This window comes from Lactuca serriola, chromosome 1 (assembly GCF_051521515.1).
Source record: "Lactuca serriola cultivar US96UC23 chromosome 1, Lser_US96UC23_V15, whole genome shotgun sequence".
NCBI classification, from domain to species: Eukaryota; Viridiplantae; Streptophyta; class Magnoliopsida; order Asterales; family Asteraceae; genus Lactuca; species Lactuca serriola.
In genome coordinates, this window is record NC_136408.1 from 83794762 (window position 1) to 83821291 (window position 26530).

The 26530-nt window shown below is 35.6% G+C and overlaps 2 protein-coding genes across 3 annotated transcripts; one reads left to right on the top strand and one right to left on the bottom strand.

Moving 5' to 3' along the window:
- Nucleotides 1–6520: 6520 nt before the first annotated feature.
- LOC145093704 (protein DETOXIFICATION 42-like) lies at nt 6521–11225 on the top strand. 2 transcript variants are annotated; one of them, XM_079031930.1, is made up of 14 exons: nt 6521–6853; nt 6967–7122; nt 7379–7500; nt 7627–7821; nt 7911–8074; nt 8248–8383; nt 8472–8568; nt 9453–9553; nt 9644–9813; nt 9902–9973; nt 10306–10422; nt 10520–10615; nt 10757–10875; nt 11043–11225. In XM_079031930.1, exons 2-14 carry the CDS (start codon nt 7046–7048, stop codon nt 11089–11091), a joined length of 1515 nt encoding a protein of 504 aa, XP_078888056.1. In that variant the 5' UTR covers nt 6521–6853; nt 6967–7045; the 3' UTR covers nt 11092–11225. The 2 variants fall into 2 exon arrangements, with proteins under 2 accessions (XP_078888056.1, XP_078888065.1); XM_079031939.1 differs by having other exon boundaries at nt 6523–6853; nt 9650–9813.
- On the bottom strand, nt 11184–13453 carry DIT1 (dicarboxylate transporter 1). The gene is made up of 3 exons (XM_079031917.1): nt 12240–13453; nt 11924–12145; nt 11184–11853 (listed from the first exon to the last, which is right to left on the bottom strand). The coding sequence occupies exons 1-3, from the start codon at nt 13344–13346 to the stop codon at nt 11491–11493; spliced, it is 1692 nt and encodes a 563-aa protein (XP_078888043.1). The 5' UTR covers nt 13347–13453; the 3' UTR covers nt 11184–11490.
- Nucleotides 13454–26530: the final 13077 nt, after the last annotated feature.

Here is a 26530-nt window from a genome sequence, read left to right on the forward strand (position 1 = left end):
GATGTAGATTGTATGATTCCGGACTTTGGTTTGATGCCAGGGCAAGCCCGAGGAATGTTTTGTATGCTTGATGTCTTTGTGATTCTTGCATGTGTATGTTATATGTTCCGGGCTTCGGTCCGATGCCGGGGAAGCCCGAAGAATGTTTAGCTTATATGTTATGCTTTATATGTTCCGGGCTTCGGTCCGATGTCGGGGCAAGCCCGAGGACTGTTTATATGTTTATGTTATGTGTTTATGTTATATGCTTGTTGATATGTTATATGTATACCGGACTTCAGTCCTCTCACAACTAGCAATTTTAGCTAGGAAATTCTATTCTCATGTAATCATTCAACTATTTTAAGGCATGTACTCTAAGGGGCTGTTTGGCAGGATCTGAATTTTTAATATCTAAATTTTTAAGAGGTCTGAATTTCTAAGAGGGCCTGAATTTTTAAGATCTGAATTTTAACATGCTGTTTGGTTGGAACCTCTGAATTTTTATGCTGAATAATAAAAATGACCATTTTACCCTTCTCTATCATTTCTTTCAATTACAACAGTATACTTCCAACATTTCCTTATTAAGACATCGTATTTTAAAAACTATAACAAATTCTAGCATTCTAATTAGGTATAAATAGAAAGTACAATGATATAATGATAAAAATGTATGGTTTCCCTTTTAGGTATTTTTTTCAACTTCACCAAAATAGCATCAAAACTCATAAAAACATCAAAAATAAAAAAATAACACCAATATTAAGCATTGAGCAACTCTTCAACTTGGACAAAACCCACAATAACTGTTATGGCTTGCATTGAGCATTGAGCAACTCTTCAACTCTCAACAAGAAACAACCTAAATTGTCACTCTTATCAGCACAATCTAGGCGTGTGACAAACACGAGATGTATCTCCAACATAGTTACATTTCCATTCCCTTTTATTTTAAATAGCAACCATAAGACAAAAACATCACTTAGGGCACAAATAAATCAATACAAAAATCCAAATACTTATAATCAAGTTATTACACTCTTCAATAAAAATTGTATCAATCATAAGTAAAAACCCATGTTTGTCGTTCATTAAAGTAAAATAAAAAATATAGTGCAATAAACAAACAACAAGTTCCCATTAAAATACAAATAAACTGAATTTATTAGAACTTCAAAATAAACGATCTAGGGCTTCAATGTCTTGATCAGTGGGATATTGTTGAATTTATAATTATAGAAAATCAAAAGTGGTGTACTCTTGAGTTCCTTTAATTACATAACAAGAAAAAAAAAAAGAAAATGTTACCTGCATAAGATGTCGGAGGTGAAGGGTGAAGCAATCGGAGGCGTAGGCAAAGACGACAGTGGCGGAGACGTTTCAGACGGAGGCGATGTCGGTCTCTCTGGCGGAGGCGATGTCCGGTTGGGACGACGGAGGGTTGTAATAGCAGTTTCAGTGGGAAGGAGCAAGAGGCGACGTTGTGAAGAAGAAAGAGTAGAGGAAGGATATGGAGGATTTGGGCAAAAAAAGGAACGCACGTTCTATTTATTTTTTCAGACACGCTTTTACATCTGAAAGTTTAAGAGACGTCTTTTTAATTAAGAGGCATAAATTCATATCTAACCAAACAGTCTACATCTGAGAAATTAAGAGGTTGCCTCTTAATTTTTCAATTAAGAGGCTACCAAACAGGGCCTAAGTGAATATCACTTAATACTCATTCAAATACATCTCACATGTTCAACTAAGGGTTGGAAGCCCTACAAAATCTCGGTTCAAGTTCTATATGGACTAGGACTCTCTTATTGGACCCAATTCACAAATCTATAACAATTTGGACCATTTGGGCCTAGAATGAATCATTATAACCCTAATAGGCCTTATTGGGCCATAAATAATCCAATTAACCCTAGTAAGCCATAAAATCCATTCTTTTATGCCAAATTGGGTCGTGAATACACTTAAGGGCCCAATGGGCCGAAACATATTTATTGGGCTTCACAAAATCGAGCAAAACCAAGAGTGGGCCAAAATAATTCAATTTCATCCATCTTAAGCCCAATTCTCGGCCCAATGAGGAAAAGAAAAGAAAAATAAAGGGAATTAGAGGAATTATGAGAGCTTGCCACCTCTTTATTGCATGGTGGATCTCCACGCACATCACCTCACTCCTTCTCCCCTCTTTTCTTATTCTTCTTGGCCAAAACACCTCACACCACCCTCATTCACTCAAAAATCTTTCAAGAAAACTCTCTCAAACACTCAAGAACATTCTCCTTCCTTCCATCCAAATTTTCGAGATCTCTAGGTGTTTCAAGAAGATCTTCGCTAAAGATCATCAATCTTGGGTAAGTCATCACACATTCAAGCTAAATAACTTCATTTTTGTGTTAGAACAATACTTCTAAACAAGTGTTTGTAAATCATACTCTTAGAACCCTCCTAAGTTCAAGATCTACTCAAGAAAGCTTGTTAGCTAGGATCAAAAATCTTCTTCCACTTCTTCATCAAAACCGATCCATCACCCCAAGGTGAGTTCATACCCCCTATTTTCGATTTTTACTTGGTTTTGAGGGAGAATACAAGTTGCTTTATGTAGATCTATGTGTATATGCATGAATATGTGTGTTTTTCATAACTTATTTGTTGATTATGTGCTATTTACTTCATAAATCTAAAAATATGATAAGAATATTAAGTTTATCACTTGGATCTACATGAAAACCTTGAGGAAAGTATGTGTTATCACATATAATACATGTAAACTTGTAGATCTGGGATTTATACACTTAAAATAGCAAAAAGGAGTGTTATGTTCAAAGATCTATAAACTAGACTCATAAATCAGCCCTTGACAGAAAAGTTTTGGTCCAATCTCGGACTGTTTTGATCAACTTAATGATAATATTTTTCAAAACTGTTTAACATGCAAAAAGTTCAGGTTTATACCTTTAAAATGACTAGCCTCACGTTTTCATACGATTTTTATACATTTTTTGGTGAATTTTACAAAACTGCCTATCAGATTTGAAATAATTTCGGACCAACATGTGAAGGTGAGCAATTTCACACCTATTAGAGGCCATTAAAAATTATGAGAAACATTGTGAACAAAGTAGATAAAATTTCCAAACTTCCAGAATTTACGGATCCAAATTTCGACTTACAATGATTTTTCTACAAATTTTTCAACAACTAGGTCAGAAAATCCAAAAACCAGAAAAATGTGTGTTTTCACAAAAATCAAGCCAAAAATGATATTTTTGACAAAAATGGGTTTAAAAGGTTATTTTTACCACAAACTAGTCATAAACACAAGTTTTGAACAAAATTGAGACTAAAGTGTTATTTTTACAAAAAAATGGCCTTAATTGTAAATTTTTGACTTATTGGGCCAAGAACGTCATTTTTACAAAAGTGGGTCTTTTATGCTATTTTAGTGAACACTTGAACCAAAACCAATAATAAACTAACAAACGAATTAATTTTGATCATTTCTAGGTTATTGGGCCTTAGTGGCCCATTTATATGTTGATAGGTTTTGTATACTATTTGCATGCTATTTGAGCCTATAAATACGTTACATGTGAAATGGGCCTTAGTTGTCCTTTTACATATATTTTGGGCCCATGTTATATAATCTTATTCATATTAGGTTTTGAAATGACTCACATGTTTAGCGATGCCTTAGTGGCTCACTTACATGGTTCGTTGGGCCTGGAATGAGTTTTATACGTTTATCTTCGCATAAATTCGATTAAGGATCTAGTGAGTTTTTGTTGGTTGACACCTATTAAGTGTTCGATCGTAGCCTGTAGTTATAATCAGCGTCTCTTGGAAGGAGAGCGGGGTTTTGTGTATAGATCTATACGGGGATGACACCCCACACCTGAGCTGTTCGCTATAGTTAGACTACATCGGTCTAGGGTGACTATAACCTTATTCTATTTTTCAGTCAGCGTTCACTAATGCCAAGACAGGCGAAATTGTAAATATTTAGTATGGTTATGACGGCTCACTTAGAGGAATTAATGTTATGAAGTTTGCGGAAGACTATTTTCTTTTATGTTGGATTACTAGGAAACTTACTCACACTGGCACCCCGCCTCGGTGTTGGTACGACAACATTATCTATTTTCTTATATTATTGGATTACTCGGTAACTTACTCACATTGGTACTCAGCCTTGGTGTTGGTACGACAACATTAACTATTCTTCTTTTACGGGCAACGTTGGGTTGTCCGGGGACATTCTATTTATGTTCTCTTCAATTACTTTTGACGTTCTATTAAACAATAACACACATGCATTAATACAAGATCAGACATAAACATACCAAACTATTTTAAGAAAATACAGGATTTTCTTGTGACTACAAAGTTATACAAATCATTTTCTCAAATATACTTATGAACTCACCAACATTATATATGTTGATGTTTTCAAAATAACTTGTACTCTCAGGGACTCGTTAAGCAGAATAATCAACAAGAATAGGGGACTTTGTTTTGTGTACTGTTAAACATCATACATTGAATGTTTTGGTCATGTTATTTAAAAGATTGTACCTGATGTAAACAATGACAGTTGTATTATATTATGCATGGTAATGATGATTTATGTTTCATTTATATTCACTAATGATATTTCAAGATGAAGTCACACACAAGCCCCCGGACGTTTCCGCCGTCTGGTTCGGGGTTGTGACAGGTCCGATGTCGGGCGAGGCCTGATGTCGGATTCGTCCGATGTCAGGCGGGGCCCGATGTAGTGGGTAAGACCCAGTGTATGTTATTATGTGATAATGTTCATGATATGTGGTAGTTTGGGGAGACTCACTAAGCTTCATGTTTATAGTTTTTAGTTTTGGTTTTAGGTACTTTCGCTAGTAAGGGGAAGAGCTCGTGATGACTTCATGACACACACCATAACTTTTAGCCTGAGATGATTTACTTTGATGATTGTCACATGATTTAGATATATTGACAGTTGTTTATGATATTTTTGAGATACACGACTTATGATTTTATATAATGGATGACGATTATGGTTTTATTTATATTTTTGAGATACACGACTTATTTTTGGGATGTTTCATGCTCCAGCAATAAAAAAACGAAAAATTGAAGATTAACCATGGCATATTTTTGTTTCAGCAACAATACACCAAAAAAAACTTATCGATATTAAAACCGGCGCCGACGACCGGGAGGAGGGAACACTGGAGAGGATGGAACGTCGGTGGGAAGGAAGCTCCGCCAGCCAAGGACCGATGCGATTGTTTGGGGAAAACGACTTCAAGGGAGAAAAAAATGCGACATTTTTTTAGGGTAATAGGCGGATTTTTTAGGGTTAAGTTTGAAGAGGCTAGAAGTGGTAACTCAAGTGCTCTCTCAAACAGAGGACGCACAAAGGTTTTCTACTTTGAAGGTTGTGAAAAACAAACCGTTGTGGGATACAAAGTGTTGCGTGTATGTTGCGTCGCACATCAATTGCAGGTTTGCAGAGGTTTTTTACAAAAAACAAACACCACCTTAATAACTTTGACACCTTATGAGTCAAAGTTGTTAAATCCATTTACGGTTGCTAAGGGAGTTGATGTTGTTTGGGGATGTTTTAGAAAGAAGTAGAGTGTGGGCTAAGACCTTGAGTTTATTTAATCGTTTAAATGACAAAGGACATTATCACTCATTCACGTTTTTGTATGCATTTGGCAAATGGTTTTGGAGCACTGCTTTGGAAGGAAGTGTTGATCGAGGATGTTGCTCTTATAGAGAGATTTCCTAGGTTGTTCTTGCTTGAAATTAAGAAAGATTGTCAGGTTAATTAAAGTAGAGTTAAGTGGTCATTTACAAATTTAACTGATGCGATTGAAATTAAAAAGCAAGCTATACACGGTAGAAAAAAGCATTGAGATACCAAAACCAAATCTCAACAAAAAATGATGTTCAATTTGTATCATTTCATAAATTGTGAAATTAGTTAAGTTTGTTGCCATAATAGTTATAAAAATATATAGGAATATTGTTTCCTTATAAGAACCTAGTGGTTGAGGTGACGAATTCCACAAAGAATATCTAAGGTTCAAATTAATACCGGTGCACTTACTAATGTTTATTGGCGGTTTTACTATGGTACATATAGTGGCACCGAAAATGTCTGGTTTTTCCGGATGCAGTTGCAAAAAATTTCGAAATTTTTAAAATTTCCTATAACACCCCTACTATGAAATCATGCATTCGCTCCTGCTCCACAATTACACCGACGTGATTGACATTTGGGCGTGTCCGACATGCACCTCTTAGATGATGTGATTTAGCATCTCATCTCAAAACATAAGCATAATATTTTTGGATACAACGTCGGTATTAAATTTAAAAAAAAATTAAAAAAAAAAAATCAATGCAAATAGCCAAATATGCTTGGATACATACATGATAACACCAAGCAAACGTTTTTAGCTAGTCATATATATGGATTGTCATTTGTCATCTCAACCTTTTTCCAAACCAATACACCAATCGACACAACGTAGAAGAATATTAAAGTCTACAACTCTACAAGCAACTGAGCAAGACCCACCTCTCTCTCTCTCTCTCTCACACACACACACACACATACATGGTTGAGAAAGTTGATGGTGAAAAGAGAAAGTCTCAACCAGGAATTCTTTCTTCAAAACTGTCATAAGTCTCTGTCTTTCTAACTTCACACTTTCACTTCAATTATCATATATTCTCCTTTTTCTTCTTCAAAGTATTCCTCTTTCATTTCCATTTCCCCCTCTATTATCGACTTCCTTAAACAACAGAGTGATCCGCATCTCTCAAGCTAGCGATTCCTCATTCATATTTTACTTGATTACATGTACTGTTCTTTTGTTTTAATTGGTCTTTAATCGAGTTTTTGAATCTAATAATTATGGTTTTTAGGTGTTTTTCATGTTTCATGCTTGATCTCATCTATCCCGTTTGTTGCAGGAAAACCATCGACGGAGGAAGCTTTTGTTCGAGTGTGAATTGACGATTTTAGCCTCCAATTATCATCTGGTTAAATATTATGGCTGAGAAAAACGATGGATGTCCATGTGGAAATCCAACAAGATTTCCCTTTTCCATTTTCTTTAAAGATGCGAGGTACATTACCTTTCCATTAACCTGTTTTCAAATATTAAACTAACCACTATATTTTTGATATAACAAATAAATACTTACTTTTTATTATCTTTATATATTTTAATTATATATTCTTAATAATATTTTATAAATTGAAGAAGCTATTGTGCACTCGATCATCTGAATTCTGATTAAAATTGTTTATAAATGTTGTAACATAATTTAAAAACTTGTTCTATACTTTATGTGCTAAAATGGTAATACGTGTATTTTTCAGGTCAGCATTAAAAATGGATGAACTTGGTGTAGAAATAGCTAAAATCGCCTTACCAGCAGCACTTGCTTTGACAGCCGATCCTATTGCCTCTCTTGTGGACACAGCCTTCATTGGTCAAATTGGTAATTTCATATATTCTAATGTGTTTTTATTTGTATATATGTTAACAATGAATCCATGATTACGACAAAATTATACATACAATAGTTAGATAACATATTAATTCAAATAAACATGTATACATGAAGGTGCAACTGAACTAGCTGCTGTGGGAGTTTCGATAGCTGTTTTCAACCAAGTATCAAGAATCGCAATTTTTCCTCTAGTAAGCATTACAACATCTTTTGTGGCTGAGGAAGACACAATCATGAACTCAAGTCATCAAATGCAAGGGCCCACTACAAATAGTGAAAACAAAAAGTTGCTCGAACTACATAACATAAGTATAATATTATTACCAAATTTCATTTTATTATGATTTATGCATCCGACTAATTTGTTATTTATCAAAATATCAACTTGTACAATGTAGAGTCTGAGTCACTCGATGAGGAGTCGATAGTTACAAGCTACGAGAAAAAGCGAATCCCGTCAGCTTCATCTGCTATAATCATTGGGGTCGTTTTAGGGTTTTTGCAAGCTGTGTTTCTAATAAACGCATCGAAACCCATTTTGAGCATAATGGGGATCAAATCGGTATATAGAAATTGCTAAGCTTTCACTTGTTATAAAGCAGCTTTCTTTTTTATGGTAAAAAAAAAGTACTTTACGGTCTATGTGTACTCAGGTTTTGAACAACTGTCAAAACCTTGTTCTAGGTTTTGAACAAAACTGTCGAAACCTAGATGCTGATTCTTTTGAATATACAGGACTCTCCTATGTTGTACCCCGCACAACAATACTTAAAGTTAAGGTCGCTTGGTGCTCCTGCGGTTCTACTTTCGTTAGCGATGCAAGGAGTTTTTCGTGGATTCAAAGACACAAAAACTCCTTTGTATGCAACAGGTAAGTGGAAAATGAAATAATGATATATTGTCTATAATATACCATCTATGTATTTTCTAACTTAAATTTAATTTTAAATGAGTTTAAGTGACAGGAGATGTGACAAATATTATTCTAGACCCAATATTTATTTTTGTTTTTGGTCTTGGGGTCAGCGGTGCGGCCATTGCTCATGTTATATCTCAGTAAGTTATCTTTAAAATTGTGTTTGATCCCTATAGTTTAGGGTAATTTGCGCGTTAGGTAAGACATGAACCAAGCACGTAACAAAAACAAACAGTAGGGACCAAACTCATAACAAAAACAAACAGTAGGGACTTTCCGAGTTAAAAAAATAAGTTAGGGACCAAATGCGCAAATTACCCCAAACCATAGGGACCATTCATGTAATTTACTCTTTACTTTTAAAAATGAATAATTCAATTTACATATATGAACTTGAAAGTATCTTTTTTGGACTAATTCAAGAAAGAAATTGCTAATTGATATGAGACACAATTCAATTGTTGATTTAGTATCGGTGTAGGGTTATTGACTTGGGTCATAATTATAAATATATACAAAAAGCAACTTACAACGCCTCACATATTTATTGTAATGCACAATGGTCAAAAGTGAATCCAAATTTAGATCCATTAACTCAAAAGTAATTCAAATTTGGATCCATTAGTTAGAAAAGAATCCACATACTGGTGTGTAATTTGCTTCTTCATTCTTTCATTTTTTACTAGTATTCTCCTCTATCTAAGACAGGAGTTAAAAAAAATTCAAAATATCATAAACGGATAGATGAATGTATTACAAATGAAAGTGTTTGACCTATTTTTTTAAATGACTTCTTTATAAGGCATAGTTTTAGGCTACTACTTAAGCCTTTGATACATTGTAGCATGCCCTACTAAATTCTATACCCTTCTCATCTTTTCATGATTTTAGAAACTTCTACAAGATTTTAAGAATTTTTAAACCGGTTCATTACGTCATATGACCATTTATTTTAGCATCAAAAGTCAAATATATCGCTTTTTAAAAAAAAAAAACTCATTGATCTTTTGACACTTGTGTGTAGGTACCTAATTTCAATAATACTCTTTTGGAGATTAATAGAAAAGATTGATATCGTACCACCTAATTCTAAGCATCTACAGTTTGGTCGATTTCTCAAAAACGGTGATTATATCAATTTCATGTCTTGTTTAAACAATGTAAACGGGATCAAATATTTATATCTCAAATTTTATTTTGGTTTATGTTTCCAAGAAACAGGTTTTTTGTTGCTAATGAGAGTGACGGCTGTAACATTCTGTGTAACATTAGCTGCATCAATGGCTGCAAGACAAGGGTCAACAACAATGGCTGCCTTTCAAGTTTGTTTGCAAGTTTGGCTTGCAACTTCACTTTTAGCCGATGGTTTGGCTGTTGCAGGACAGGTTTCTGTTTCTAACTCATTCACTATATATTTTTTATTCTTTTTGGCTTTCACATATAAAATCTTGTATCTTGATTAAATCTTTCAAGGCTATAATTGCAAGTGCATTTGCAAAAATGGACTACGAAAAGGTTACTGCAACCGCTTCAAGAGTATTGCAGGTACACTAAAGCATCCACAATACGAAAGTTTTTAATTAAGTTTTGTAATGCCATATCAACATTAAGTCAAGAAAACAAAAATATGTTTGATATGTCTCTTATTAGGTCTAACTCTGCCAGATTAATACTGTTTAAAAGTCCCTTACTCGGTCAAATTCATAGCCGAGTCTTGTTCAGTTACATTTAACTCAATCAACAACTATTAAACAATTCTTTAAGTTTTTCAAAACTTATTTATGGTCCCACAAATCTTATCTATTTATAATTAATAAGATAAAAAATAAAATATAATTATGAAAAAACTCTCACATAAGCTCTTATTGTCAATGCAGTTAGGTGTAGTTCTCGGGGTTGTATTGTCTATTCTTTTAGGGTTCGGATTACACTTTGGAGCAAGATTGTTTACAAAAGAAGCTGGTGTCCTACATCTCATTAGCATCGGAATCCCGGTATTATTTACTCAAAGAAAACTAAAAACTATTTTTTTTTTGGCTCAATCTTTAAAACTAACTCTAACAATGTGATGATCTTCTTTTCATGTATTAGTTTGTTGCGGGAACTCAACCAATCAACGCATTGGCCTTTGTTTTCGATGGTGTCAACTTTGGAGCATCTGATTTTGCATATGCAGCGTATTCTATGGTTCACTTCTTTTCACCATTCTTTTTTTTTTTTAATATCATTCTGTAGGTTCTTACAAAAGAACCTACAAAATGAAATACAAAAAATCGAACAAATGGATACTTCTTCAATTGAGATTATTTGAAATTTTTTGGATCTTAGGTTCTCGTTGCTATAATTAGCATTATATCATTATTTGTCGCCTCAAGCCACGGGTTCATCGGTCTATGGGTTGCTCTGACTTTATATATGAGTATGAGAGCATTAGCTGGATTTTGGAGGTACTTTTTCATATCACAAATACTCAAAGCCAAAACAAGATGTTTTGCCCTTGTTAAGACAGGACACAAAAGGACAGACTATAATTTGCCCTTTTGTGTCCTGTCTATTTTTGTATCCATCTCTCTCCGCATTCATCCTCAAGTACTTTCGTCATGTGTTTTTTCAGGATAGGTACAGGAACCGGGCCCTGGTGCTTTCTAAAGGGAATTACCTAGATTTAGTTTAGTTCATTCAGTCAAAAAAAAAAAACATGTCTTTGTTTATTAAGCACTTCATAAAGATGATATGTGAAATTGATCCAAGTATATGAAATGCAAAACCATAGCAAAAACATGCTAGAATTCTCCAAGTTACATAATGTGACATATCAAAATTTTAAAAGTACAAATTCAAACTTGAAATATATTTCGGCCTCATGCCATGTATGATGTATAACATCTTAACCTACACAACCCTCCAACAAACACAAAAATTATTTGCAAGGCTAAAGAATCCTGAGCAAAAATCTTGAAAACTAGATTTGGATTTGGTTAAATCCTAGTAGCAAAAGAAAAAAGCACAGGAGAAGTCAGAAAGTTGTGAGTTTTGTGATCAAATCGGTACCTTTTTTTTAACTACCATAAGCCGATGAACTTCCACCAGACACCTCCAACTCCAAGCCAGATGATGATGTTGACTACAGAAATAAGGAACCCATAACCCCACCATTTTGCAAGAGGGACATAGTTTGCTCCATAGAAAACTGGAGCTGACCCGATTCCATAATGGGTCAACCCACCCATGAGGTTGGAAAGAAATGCTAACACCATTGCTGCAAACAGAGGTGGTGTCCCAAGGGCAGTGGCAACTGACAAGAAGGCGGTGAACATGGCACCAATGTGAGCAGCTCCACTAGCGAAAAAGTAATGGGAGTAGAAGTATAGAAGAACTAGAATCCCAAAAGATGCTTGCCATTGAAGACCTAGTCCACCTACAAACTGCATTCAAAAGATTTTCAGATTTTGTTTAGGTTTGGAGGATGAATGTATGATGAAATTGAAAACATACCTTGACCACGGTTTGACTGAACCAGGAGATGAGACCATATTTGTTGAGGTACCCTGCCATTGCAATGAGTGCAGCAAACCATGTAAGGGTGTCCCAAGCAACAGATTCACCTAAGCATTCTTTCCATGTCACGACTCCTGTTATAAGAAGAACAGATAGTCCAAGAATTGCAGCTGTAACAGCATCAACATTCAGCATTCCTCCAAATATCCATAGCCCAACCTAACTCCAGAATTGTTCAGTTAGTACTAACTACAGTATGAATGAACAAATCAACGTAGTTGTAGTGACTAATGAGTAATCAGTTTTGCCATACCGTAAGAAGCAAAGTGCCTGCCATGATGATTTCGTTCTTTGTCATTGGCCCCATTTTCTCCAATCTCTCTTTTGCAAGCTTGGGTGCATCAGGGCTACTCTTCACAGATGGTGGATAGATTAAGTAGAGAATTAGTGGGACTACAATCAATGATACCATTCCAGGAACGATCGCAGCTGTTGCCCAATCGGTCCACCCGATTGTCTGCTTTATGGTGTTAAACGTCAAATTAGCACTCAGTGGATTCGCAGCCATCGCAGTCAAGAACATAGAGGAGCTAATAACCGACGTCTGGAAACAGGTCAACATCAACCATGATCCTAGCTTATGCTCGGTTCCATCGCCTACATTACTCCCACAAGCAACGCATAAGGACTTAACCAAGGGTAAGAAAATTCCTCCTGCTCTAGCGGAAACTGAAGGAATTGCTGGTGCTAACAAAGCCTCACTGAAAACCAAACTATATCCTAGCCCTAACGATGAGCTACCGAATAACGAGACAAATTGGTAAGCAATTCTGTTTCCTAATCCTGTTTTGATAAATCCTCTGGCGAAGAAGAAGGCAAGAGCAATTAACCAAGGGATCGGATCACCGAAAGCCGAAAACGCAGCGGCAAACGTCAGTGTTTTGGTGAGAACGCACGCACCTAGTCCCATTAACGCTACAGCTCCGAGTGGGAGAGGCTGTGTGATGATCCCAACGATAGTTGCGAGAAATATCGAAAGCAATTGCCATGCATTCTTAGAAACTCCAGTAGGTACCGGAACGAACCAGAGGATAACACCGGTAGCGATTGAAGCAAGCAGAGGTTTCATCGCAGCTCCTTGCCATGGCACCGGCGCCGGAGCAGGATCCTGTTTAGCCGGAACTACAGCAGCAGATGCTTGTACGGAGAAATTCAGGTTTCTCTTCGGTGATTTAAGGCTGAGTAGTGGTAAGCGAGGAGTAAGATTTGATGTGTATGAAGAAGATGAGCGGAGGTGGTGCTGACTGTTTGATCTGTTGAGATTTAACGGAGGAGATTGTTTGGATGATATGCGGTGGTTTGAGGTGGCGAATGACCTGAACCCTAGGTTGACGGAGGCGGTGAGGGCTACCGACGCCATCGTTACGACTAAACGATGGCGTTTGACGGCGGAATCCGGGATCTGTTTGTGTGTGGTTTGAATATGAAGAATGAACAATTGGACAGTTGAGAAATCAAAGGAGTCCACGTTTATATAAAGGTGAGAATTCTCGATATTTCAGCCGTTAGATTAAGATCCGACGGCTGAGAATGCAGTATTAGTTGGCCTCGTTTTGTCCGTTGAAAACCTTTCGCTGTTTCCGTCTCTCTATGGCCTTTGAGTTCACTGAAGACAGGGTTTTTGCTAAACTGCGCCAGGAGGAACAGAGCACCAAATAAAATCCTACGTGGCGATTGTGATTTGACACGTGGAGAGATGAGAGTGGATCGCAAGTAGATGGAGAAAAGGGTTGAGGGAGCATGACTTCTGACCACTGAAATGCACGTTGCCTCTTTTCTATGTCTTTGAACTAAAATATAAAAAAAAAAATCCACAAAAATAAAACATTTTTAAAAAGAAATTGTTCAATTTGTTCAATTCCAAAAGAAATTGTTATAAGTTTTACACATCACAATTTTCACATGTATCAAATCACTCAACGCATTATGGTTTAATACAATTTTGATATTAAAAGTTTAAAATGGACTAATATGAAAATATTATCGATAAATGAATATGATTATGGATTCAATGGGTCCATGATATGGCCCAAGTATCTAATTAAACCATACTCTTTTGTCTTGTGAATTGTGAATTGAAAGAAAGGTATCATATAAGCCACATAACATGCAACTCTTGTTGCTAGTTATTTGTCTCGTTATTTGATTCATTATTACACCCAACCTTCTTTGGAAAAACAAATTATTATATTTTATATCTTTATCTTAAATGTTTTATAAAATTCATGTATAATGTTATCTGAAGTCCTAATATCAGTGGGTATGGACATGAGCTCTTTTGTGAGGTGATATCTGTGATGATGAATTAAACTGTATTATCATAAAAGAAACAAATGTATATTGTAAAATGAAAATTACAAAAACAGTTTTATTGTTTGTAAATGTGAAATAATATTATTAAAATCATGGAGCATACTAACATAGAAATCATGTTTAACATGTTTTTTTTCCCAAATTTACAAAGTGCATTCATTTGCACTTTTGCAGTGAAAAGTAAAGATTATATATAGGAGTTTAATTGAGTTGTTTTTTTTTCTTTTCTTGCGAGCAATTCAATAATTGATATTATTTTTGGCATTTGAGATTTACTTCATTTTTGTTATATTAACAATCCTATATATGTTGCAAACTAGAGATGCAAAAGTCCAGTAAAAAAAACTTAGTGTGATGATGATCCGAACCTGACATACAAATAAATAGGTTTGGATTGAACTTAAACTGCTTCGGGATATTTTTAGTTTGGCTCATGTAACCCGTATAATAAACATGTCATGGTCGGGTTGGTATGCATGTTTGGTAAGAGACTAGGAGTACATGTTATTTCCATTTTGATAGTAATTGTGTTTGATTATTCAAGATCTTCTTTCAATAACTTTTCTTATAAATACAAACTTTATTGATTAAAAAAATAAAGACAAATAACTTTATAAATAATATGAAATATGTTAAAAATAAATAAAGGATGTTATGCATACATGCTCTTATATGAAGGGGACCTGTAAATTTGATTATGGCTTGTACACCTGTTTATGAACCTTGAACTTGAATATGACTTGTTAACCCATATAAATAAATAGGTTAGGCAAGTTGTCTTTGTGTTTGACAAATATATGTTAATATTGTTGGAAAATTAATTTAATTAATTTCCAAAAATGGATTTTCTTTATTTTTTAGCACAAATTTTGGACTATAAATATAATCAAAACGAGTTATTGATTATATATTTGTGTTCTCCTCCGTGATATCTACGTTTAGATATATCACACGTCCAAAACGGATTAAAAATGAATGAGAAATTACTTGTCAAAGTAGGGCAATTGGAAGAGAAATAAAAGAGTTAAGTGAGTTTAAAACTCATCCCACATTGGTGGGAGAATGAAAAGGAAATTGGTTTATAACTACAAAGGCTAACTACCATTATAAGACTTATTGTAACCAAGACTCTCTCTTGCGTGTGCACGCAAGGGGTGCAAATGTGGGCCAAATTGGCTTTGAGCACATGTCTAGAAAGGTTCAAGGACATTTTTTGCATTTTTTCCTTTTGGTTAACAGTTACAAAAAAACGAATTAAGAGCAATTATTCATAGATTTCGGTTTTGATTTCTTGGTTAATTTTCTTATTTAATTGTGACAGTTACGATTTCGTATTAATTGCATCGGTTACATTGGATATTATATATACAATGCCTATGTGACTGATTCGATACACCGGATGAAATGAAATCATTCTCTTCCTCTCTTACGCTTCTGCTTCATCTTTTCTCTCCTGCTACAACCAAGGTATCATCCGGGCCAAGTGAGGGTTCGGGCAATCTAGAAGAATTGTTTTCTACTGTTGTATCCTGGTAAATAAACACTCATATAGGTCGAATTTGTTTTAAGAAAACTGTGTTAAACACAAGTCTCAGTCAAGAAGTTTTTGGATTTTGTTCATTCACACAGTTTTGGGTTACATTTTTCTAACAGTCTTAAAACAAATCGTTTGTGCGAAATAGGGATGAACATATGACCCGTTGGACCGGACCGGACCGGAAAAAAACCGGGACCGGACCCGGACCGGACCGAATATACATATTAATGGGCCGGTTTTCGGGTTTTGTTTTTACTGCTAATCGGATTTCGGGTTTGGACCGGACCGTACCCGGAATACGGGATTTAACCCGGACCGGACCGAAAAAAAAATTCTCCTTAAAATATATAGATAAGGATATTGAATTATTAGTTAATGTTATATATAACATTATGTATAAAACTTGATGTTTTTATTGTAACATTATTTATAGATCTTGATCAACGTTTGTTCCTATCACTTTACAAGAAAATATGTATTTAGCATGTTATTTTTTGTTCAAACATGCAAAAAAAAATTTATAAAAACATGCAAATTTTTTTATAAAAACATGCAGTTTTTTATAAATAATGATGTTTTTTGTTGTTTTTTACACAAAAAAGCTATTAAAATGCAGTTTTTTTTATTAACGATGTTGTTTCTTTTTTGTTAAAACATGCTTTTTTTTATAAAAAGTGTAGTTTTTGTGCTAAATAGTGTAATTTTTATTTGTTCCAAATGTTAATAAGGTTTGTATTTTTTTGTAGACACCACATTTGCACGTGATTTAAGTAAAGTCTCGCATTGTACCAATTTCAAAGCCTAGTTCGGTCCAAAACCCGAAACCAGGTTTAGTACCCGAGACCGGACCGGACCGAACCCGAACCCGTACATCCAAAAACGGTCCGGTTTTCGGGTAAGAAAATTCACGATTTTCGGTCTTCGGGTTTTCGGTCTTCGGGCCGGTTTGGTCCGGGTTTGGCCCGTTGCTCATCCCTAGTGCGAAACGAACTTGAAAAAAAAATTGTTTTTGATTCGTCTTTAAGTGGGAGCCAAAGGTGGAACTTTTAAGAAAAAGTTTCAAGGAAACTGCCATAACTATGACCAACGGGGTCATCGGGCTGCAAATTGCAAGCTTCCAAAGAAGGCTAAGGAGGAAAATGTTGTGGAGAAGATAACCAAAGATGTGTCGGACATCGATCTTGCAGCGGTTATTTCTGAAGTTAATCTTGTGGAGTCCAATCCAAGGGAGTGGTGGATTGATACGGGAGCTACCCGTCATGTTTGCTCAAATAGAGAATGGTTCAGAAACTTCAAGTTTGTGGATAATGGTGACAAGTTGTTCATGGGAAACTCGGCCACTTTTGATATCCAAGGTGTTGGAAAGATTGTGTTGAAGATGACGTCAGAAAGAGAGCTGGCGTTGAATGATGTGTTGTATGTACCCGAAATTCGTAAGAATCTTGTGTCGGGTTGGCTGTTGAACAAGCATGATTTTCGCTTGGTGTTTGAGTCAGATAAATCTGTGTTAACCAAAAATGGTGTGTATGTGGGTAATGGGTATGCTAATAGGGGTATGTTCAAACTTTGTGTAATGGCTCTTAAGCCAAGTGGCAATGATAATGAAATGAATAACTCTTCTACTTACTTGCTTGAGTCTTCAAATATATGGCATGTTGATTAGGACATGTTAATTTTGATACTCTTCGTCGTTTAATTAAACTCAATCATGTACCACACTTTCACATTGACTCAAAATACAAATGCAACACTTGTGTTGAATCGAAATTAACACGACAATCTTTCAAGTCCATTCAAAGGACAACCGAACCACTTGGATTAATTCACACCGATGTGTGTGACATGAAATCAATTTCATCTAAAGGTGGAAATAAGTACTTTATTATTTTTATTGATGATTGCACTAAATTATGCTATGTCTATTTACTTAAAAGTAAAGATGAGGCTATAGAGAAGTTTAAAGTGTATAAAAGTGAAGTTGAGAATCAACTTAATAAGAAAATTAAAGTACTAAGAAGTTACTGTGGAGGTGAATATGTATCACCGTTTGAGGAATTTTGTGCAACTCATGGTATCATACATGAGCTTACCGCACCTTATTCACCACAACAAAATGGTATGGCAGAAAGGAAAAATCGGACCTTAAAGGAAATGTTGAATGCCATGTTGTTAAGCTCTGGGATGCCACCCTCAATGTAGGGGGAAGATATACTTTAATCATCAATTCTACTTCAACTTGGTTGGTGATGGAAATTACAGACGATGGGAAAACTTCAAGAATTACACCAATCGTTCCACCATCCAACCAATCGAAGGTGTACCTCAGACGTACCGTACTCCTCTAAACGTTTTGTTATTTTATCAGACATAAACTAAAGGCAAGATACCACTCTTACGATATCTTCCGATAGGTGTCATTCATTATCAGCCTTTCATTTCCTTCATTTACTTAATTCTCTACGAGTATTTACCATAACATTTTGTACATCCAAGCAGATGTTTGGTGTACCGGGTGAGAATTTAAGATAAGAAAGCTTCATTTACAATAAACGTACAAATCTCCTTATCGCTTCGAAATGTTTACATGCTCGTTCTAATATCGTAGTCATATGCTTAGAATCCTACACACATAAGGTTTCCAGATCCGGTCGGCAACAGACCATAGATCCGAACAAATAATAACATCAAAATAGCTATCACAGAAAACATTTAGCACATAAAAGCATTTTAGGCATCATTCCTAAAATAAACTAGTGCTTGTGTCAATTTAGGTGTACTACCTAACATATTTTAGACACACTCCTCACAATCATTACTTAGCATTCTAAGTTTAAGTCTAGAAATTTCCTACAAATTCCTAGTTCGCTTAAACTAATGCTCTGATACCAACTGTGACATCCTCAATTTCACGGCCAGAAAAGACTGATTTGTTTATGCTTTGTTTTTAAAATCAGAGTATTCTTTTACAGAAAACAGTTGCGGAATTTGTTCCCAAAACAAAATATGATAAAAATTATCAAAACATTTCTTTAAAGAAATGTATTTTCATTATATAACAAAATCTTGGAATGTCATGTTCAATACAGACCAAAAGCATAAACAGAACAAAATAGACCTTACAACAGTTATTCATAACTACTGGCCTATAACCCAAAATCTATCATCAAGTCCACCAACTTATACTTTTATGCCATTATCTGTAATGCAAAGAAAACTGAGTGGTTTAGGCTTGGGAGCCTGGTGAGCATATAAGGTTTTCATCCCACAATGTTATATCATATATTTATATAAATAGAACATTCAAACTTGTACAATTTCACCATATAAAGGCAACTCTTATCCCACCCCATCGATCCTCACAATGACATGATCTAAACTCTCGTATCTAAAATTTTCCTCTTTACCTGATCCTTACTCACGGATCTAAAACTATCCTCTTCACCCGATCCATACTCACGGATCTAAAACTAACATTTTCACCTGATCCATATTCACGGATCTAAAACTAACCTCCTGATCTGATCCACACTCCCGGATCAATAATTGTACCCAATCCATACTCCCAGAATAGGGACAATTAACTATACCTTAATCCTGATCTGATCCATACTCCCGGATCACTAACTGTTCCCAATCCATACTCTCGGACTGGGGACAATTAACTTAGTCTTAATCCATACTCCCGGACTAATAACAAGTTTTATCTTTTTACCCGATCCATATTCCCGGATCTAAAACTAACCTCTTGGTCTAATCCATACTCACGGATCTAAAAACTAGCCTCTTGATCTGATCCCTACTCACGGATCTAAAACTAAACTCTTGATCTGATCCATACTCATGGATCTCATCTACCCATGTCCTACCCAACATATTTGTAGTTACAAAATACATATACATTTTAACTCATTAAAACCTATATAGTTCATCCATTCCACCAACATCTCAAATAAACAACAATATATAAACACATAGCACGTAATTCATAGCAAATACTTCATACTTATGTGTTAGAAGAAAGTAACTATACACTCACTTGATTTGACGATGCTCGGACAACACTACGACTTCTCAAGTAGCAATTCTTCGGTGAAACCAGGATATCTTCTCAAATCGGGCTTCTCGCGGACAAAGCTTCGGCTCGGAAACTCTACTTCTCGGGATCTTCGGGGCTTCGAAACTTGCTTCAGGTCTCGGGAATGATATCGGGGCTTCGGGATATTTCTTGCACGAAAAACAAGGTAAAACAGGAGAGAGAGAGAGAGAGAGAGAGAGAAGAGAAAAGGAGCAAAGAACTCGGCTGCCCTCACACCCTTTATCTAGGGTCTGAATCCTCAGATTACGCTGGGCGTACTGAGGCATTACACTGGGCGAAATCCGGATCAGACCGGTGACTCCCCCCCCCCCCCCCCCTTTCGGATAATATCGGATTTTATAATTAAATTTAATATTTTAATTATTTAATAAACTTCAAAAATTCATGTCTTCCTCATACAAACTCCGTTTTCGACGTTCTTTATATCCACGCGTAGGTGAGACTACGCTCTACAACTTTTGTTTAGACTCCGTCGGCTAATTTTGACTTTATTTTTATTATATTATTTTAGTAGGCCGGGACATGAAAACTCCGCTATATATTCATAACTTCTTCATCTGACGTCCATTTTCGTCTGTCTTTTTACCGTTGCACTAATATCAATGAGATCTTCGATTCTCATTTAGATTGTTTCCGCTAGAAATCACTCGATCTCGAATTCGAGTTTCAGGCTGCATACTGCTAAGCTGAAACTTAGAAAAATCATAACTTCCTCATACGAAGTCAAATTTGGGCATTCTTTTTATGCATGCTCTCGGTTTAACTAATTCTACAACATTCATTTAGATCGCTAAGGCCAAATATCACTCTAACGTAAATTCACTATTTACGTCGCGCTGTGTCGTGTCGGTTCTGTCACGAAACTTCGACAGGTCATATCTTCTTCGTTATAACTTGGATTTCGGCATTCTTTATATGTACGGAATCCTTGTAACATATACAAAAACTTAATTAAGATTATTCATCCTAAATAATTTTCTATCAAAAAGTCATTTTTGACGCTTATCGACTCTAAATTGACGAGCCCGGATCTACGGACGTTACATACCTTATGAGTTGTACTAGACCCGACTTAGCTTTTGCAATAAGTAGACTAAGTAGATATACCAGTAATCCAAGTACTGAACACTAGAAGAGTATTACAATACTTATGGTACACTCGCAATTATGGGTTGCACTATACAAGATATCCCGAGGTCATAGAAGGGTATAGTGATGCAAATTGGATATCTGACATTAAAGACTCCAAGTCAACTAGCGGGTTTTTGTTCACACTTGGAGGTGGAGCTATATCATGGAAATCTTCAAAACAAACAGTTATATCTAGATCCACCATGGAATCTGAATTTATAGCACTTGATAAAAGTAGAGAAGAAGCTGAATAGCTACGATAATTTTTGGAAGATATACAAGGATGACCTAAACCAGTTTCAACAATCTCAATCCATTGCGATAGTCAATTGGCAATTGAATGGGCGCAAAGTGCTATGTATAATGGTAAGTCTCGACACATTCATCGAAGACACACCACCATTCGACAACTACTCTCAACAGGAGTTATCTCAATTGACTACATAAGGTCCAAGGATAACATTGCGGATCCGCTAACCAAAGGGTTAAACAGGGAGTTAGTTGCAAAATCGTCAAAAGGAATGGGATTAAAACCCATGAACGAATAAATTATTGCGACGGAAAACCCAACCTAGTTGACTGGAGATCCCAAGATCTAGGTTCAATGGGAGAACCTACTTGCATATAATATATGTGGATCACTGTGGGGGTCAACCCCAACCCATTCCTATAAATAACAGTGATGCAGGTTAAGCTTATAGTAGTTGGTGACAAGTTGGAAATCATCAGGCTTTAGCTTTTAATGATTATGATATAATCACCTATGTGAGAGAGAAGTGTGGTCGCTTCAAAGGGAAATTGAATGAGCAAGTTCCTAAGAGCTCTTACAGAACCAGACAAGTGTCCACGACCAAAACGGACACATCAATGAGAACCTAACTAGGTCAGGGAGAATCATGTGAGACATGTATTGATTATTTACACAAATGACAGAACAGTTCAAGGACATCGAGTCTACTAGTCCGCTAGTAAAATAAATATGTATCTTAAGGGAAGATTCAAAGGGTCATACCTACCTATCCTATGCATGATTCAACTGCTGGATTTTACCTAAAGCAGCTTGGAAATGCGGATGCTGAAGCAATTTTCATTCATGTGGGGGATTGTTGGAAAATTAATTTAATTAATTTCCAAAAATGGATTTTCTCCATTTTTGAGCACAAATATTTGACTACAAATATAATCAAAACGAGTTATTGATTATATATTCATGTTCTCCTCCGTGATATCTACGTTTCGATATATCACACATCCAAAACGGATTAAAAATGAATGAGAAATTATTTGTCAAAGTAGGGCAATTGGAAGAGAAATAAAAGAGTTAAGTGGGTTTAAAACTCATCCCACATTGGTGGGAGAATGAAAAGGAAATTGGTTTATAACTACAAAGATTAGCTACCTTTGTAAGACTTATTGGAACCAATGCTCTCTCTTGCGTGTGCATGCAGGGGGGTGCAAATGCGGGCCACTGAACTTCTGTGCGAGCGCGCGTCCTGCGGGCACGAATGCACCACCGGTCGACCAGAAAAGTTCAAGGACCTTTTTTTGCATTTTTTTCCTTTTGGTTAACAGTTACAAAAAAACGAATTAAGAGCAATTATTCATAGATTTCGGTTTTGATTTCTTGGTTAATTTTCTTATTTAATTGTGACAGTTACGATTTCGTATTAATTGCATCGGTTACATTGGATATTATATATACAATGCCTATGTGACTGGTTCGATACACCGGATGAAACGAAATCATTCTCTTCCTCTCTTACGCTTCTGCTTCATCTTTTCTCTCCTGCTACAACCAAGGTATCATCTGGGCCAAGTGAGGGTTCGGGCAATCTAGAAGAATTGTTTTCTACTGTTGTATCCTGGGAAACAAACACCCATATAGGGCGAATTTGTTTTAAGAAAATTGTGTTAAACACAGGTCTCAGTCAAGAAGTTTTTGGATTTGGTTCATTCACACAGTTTTGGGTTACATTTTCCTAACAAATACCATATGACACGTTTAATCATATGAGTACCAATGAGGATTTGCGTCTTTATGGTTGAAAAAAAAACATTGTGATTGTGCAAAGATTAACACCCTGTGACAACCCGATGTTCTTCCAAAGCAATGTAACACTTAAAAGTCTAATACAACGAAACTATTTGGAATCAAAGGAATTAGCCTCAAAAATAAAATGTTCAAAATCTAAAGTTGGGATACACCAAATGATAGATATCGTGCCAAGGTTTCCAAAAACATAAAGAACATTCAAAACTGAGTTATAATGAAAAGATTTCGACTACTCAAACATTCACGACGCACCCGGTATGACATTACCAAATGTAAAATAAGAAGTTTCAATAAAATGCATTTTAGCCTTAGGTATCTAAACAAAAGTCGTAGATTTCGTTAAACGGTGAACGTGCATAAAAAGATCGCCCAAATTGGACCTCGTATGAAGAAGTTACGAATTTTCAAAGTTTCGTAACGGTAGTAGAGAGCTAAAAACTCGGATTGAAGATCGAACGATATTTAGCTAACACAACCTAAACGAGAGTTGAAGGTCTCCACATCAGGAGTAAGATGATAAAAAGACAAACGAAAACAGACGTTGGATTAGAAACTATGAATTTTTAACGGACTTTAGCAGTCCCGGCCTATTAAAAACATAGCATTAAAAATAAAGTCAAAACTAGCCAACGGAGTCTAAATGAAAGTTGTAGAGCATAATCTCACCTACGCGTGGATATAAAGAACGCAAAAAACGGAGCCCGTACGCGAAAGTTACGGAATTTAGAAGATGGGAGCCAGAATTACGCCCAACGTAATTCAGGAGTACGCCCAGCGTACTCAGGAGCAGGGTCGAGTCCCATCGGCTGCAACTCTATGCCTAGCTAGACCCGAGTCGTAAACCATGACGCGAAGTTACGCCCAGCGTAACCGAAGTATGCCCAGCGTAACGCGTACGCCCAGCGTACTCTGGTAGTACGCCCAGCGTACTCGCCTTTCCAGCCCTATAAATATAAGGCATAAGCTCCAGGTTTTTGGCACACAATCTTAAACTCACACTTACTCTCACACACTTGCAAGCACCAGAATCCGTCCCGACACCCTCGATTTCCGCACCCGAGCCCCGACGAAGGTTCTACGCTACCGAGATCCCCGAGAAGCTCGGAGACGCAATTTTCCACGGTTGAAGTTCTGCTCGACTCTAGACCCTCTCTCTCTCTCCAAACCAAACAAGTGAGTTCATACCCCTACTTTTCAAGTCTTTTCATGTTTTAGGAGGGAAATACAAGTACAATACAAGAAAACGTATCGATTTATATAGATATAATACAACTTCTATCTTATCATTATTCGATATCAGCATTTTACTTTACGCAAAAGGTTAGTAATTCACCAAGTTATTTTCAACCAAATGGAATACATTTTTAGAAAAACTATAATGGGTATAGTTTACGAGTTATTCATACACTTTTACGTATACATATTGGAAAAACGAAATACTTTCATCTGAAGCGAAATAAAGACTTTCTTATCGTAAATCTATTTTATACTAAGTAATGTGAGATATTCGACTTCAACGTACTCTTAAGTATGCATTTCAAGTCCTGTATTATAAGTCATAATCTCTTGGAGGGAGAGTGTGATACTTGTGTATAGATCCATACAGGATTGACAACCCCGCACCTAAACTGTTAGCTACAGTTAGACCGGCAGGTCTGGGGTGACAAATGTCATAACACTACAACACCTGAAGAATGTTGTTACAGGCAGTCTGTGTCAATAGTATGGTTATAAAACTCACACGAAAGTATAAAAACAAGATTGATTTATGAGACTCATATATGCATTCAGTATTTACATTATTTTGAGCACAAAGTTTATCTTTATCATTCAAGTACGAAAAATACTAACGCACCCTAACTTTGGGGAACCTTTCAAACTTAATGTGGAAAATATTGGATTTTCTGGAAACTACGTTTATCTACTTTCTTCCAAAATGACATACTTTTCAATACAAAAACACTTATGAACTCACCAACTTTATTGTTGACACTTTTTCGAAACAACTTGTATTTCTCAGGGAATGTAACTACCAGCTTTTGAAGAAGGAACGCTACGGCGTTTATTATCAAACATTTAAACCATCTTATTGTAATATTCTTTTGGAAACCTGTATAACGCAACAATGTACATTTTTATTATATATATGATGGTTGTGTTACTTTCTTTACAATATTCAATTGTTATGGTACTACGTGAAGTCACCCACCCCCGAATGTTTCAGCCATTCTGGTTTGGGGTGTGACACACCCACTCATGCTTAGCAATTATTATTTGGTGGAGACAATTTAAAGTTTAAACTAACTTAAACATGAATGAAGTCTTTTCAAGTATGTGTAGCGGGGTTCTAAGTGGCAAATGGGACCACCTATATTATCGTGAGTTCATGAATACCTATTAGCATGGTTGCATGTTTTGTTACAGTTTCGAAAAACATATGGTTGATTATTGATACACCTTCATTTATATAGTATTTTTGTAAATAACTCTTATTATAAATCGTATTAATATTTGATTAACATGATAAAGTTCTTGTATAAATAATCATAAATACCTAAGGGACTCCAATTTTAAAACATATTTTGTTATATATGTATATATAGATGTATTTCTTGGGTTACAAAGACAAGTTGAAGCTTGTTGTGGTGGTAAAAACATTAGTTTATAAATCTAGAGATCTCAAGTTCAAAATAGTTTTTTTTACTTAAAGGGTGCTAAAATTTTTATTTGATTAGTGCCCCTAAATTGGTTGAGCCGTCCTTGAATTCCAGTTAGATGATATAGTGATAAGTTCTTGTATAAATAATCATAAATACTTGATATCCGGTTAGATGATATAACGATGAAAATGAAGATATATTTTATACCTATCCACTTAGATGATATAATGATGGAAATGAAGATATATTTTACAACAAAAGATTAGGATACTGTTTTTGCAAAATATGAAACAATTTATGAGCCTCTCTTATCGATGAACATGACTCTTCTCTTCTTTTTCAAATGGAAATAGTTATATTGAGATGTGAGTAATTTTAAAATTTAAAAAACATACACCAATCAGTAACCAATAGGAATTATAATCAAATGTTGCCTAGCTATAATAGTGTTTTAATAACATTGAAAACAAAAAGTAGCAAAAGATATAGGAGAGGCGCCCATCCAAATTTTTAATGGACATAAATTAAAAATGGTTATTGTCAATGACAACCAATAATATATGGTTTTCTTTTTCTTCGAGCTCAATAGCCCAATAATTTTTTTTTTCTCATTGCATTATTAGAGTAAATTTCAATAAGATAGTTCCACTATATTAGATGACATCGTGGATCTAATGTCAACGCCATGTAGACATAAATGAGTAAGTTATGCCATATTGGATGCTACAAATGAATGCATCATGTAAGATTCAAT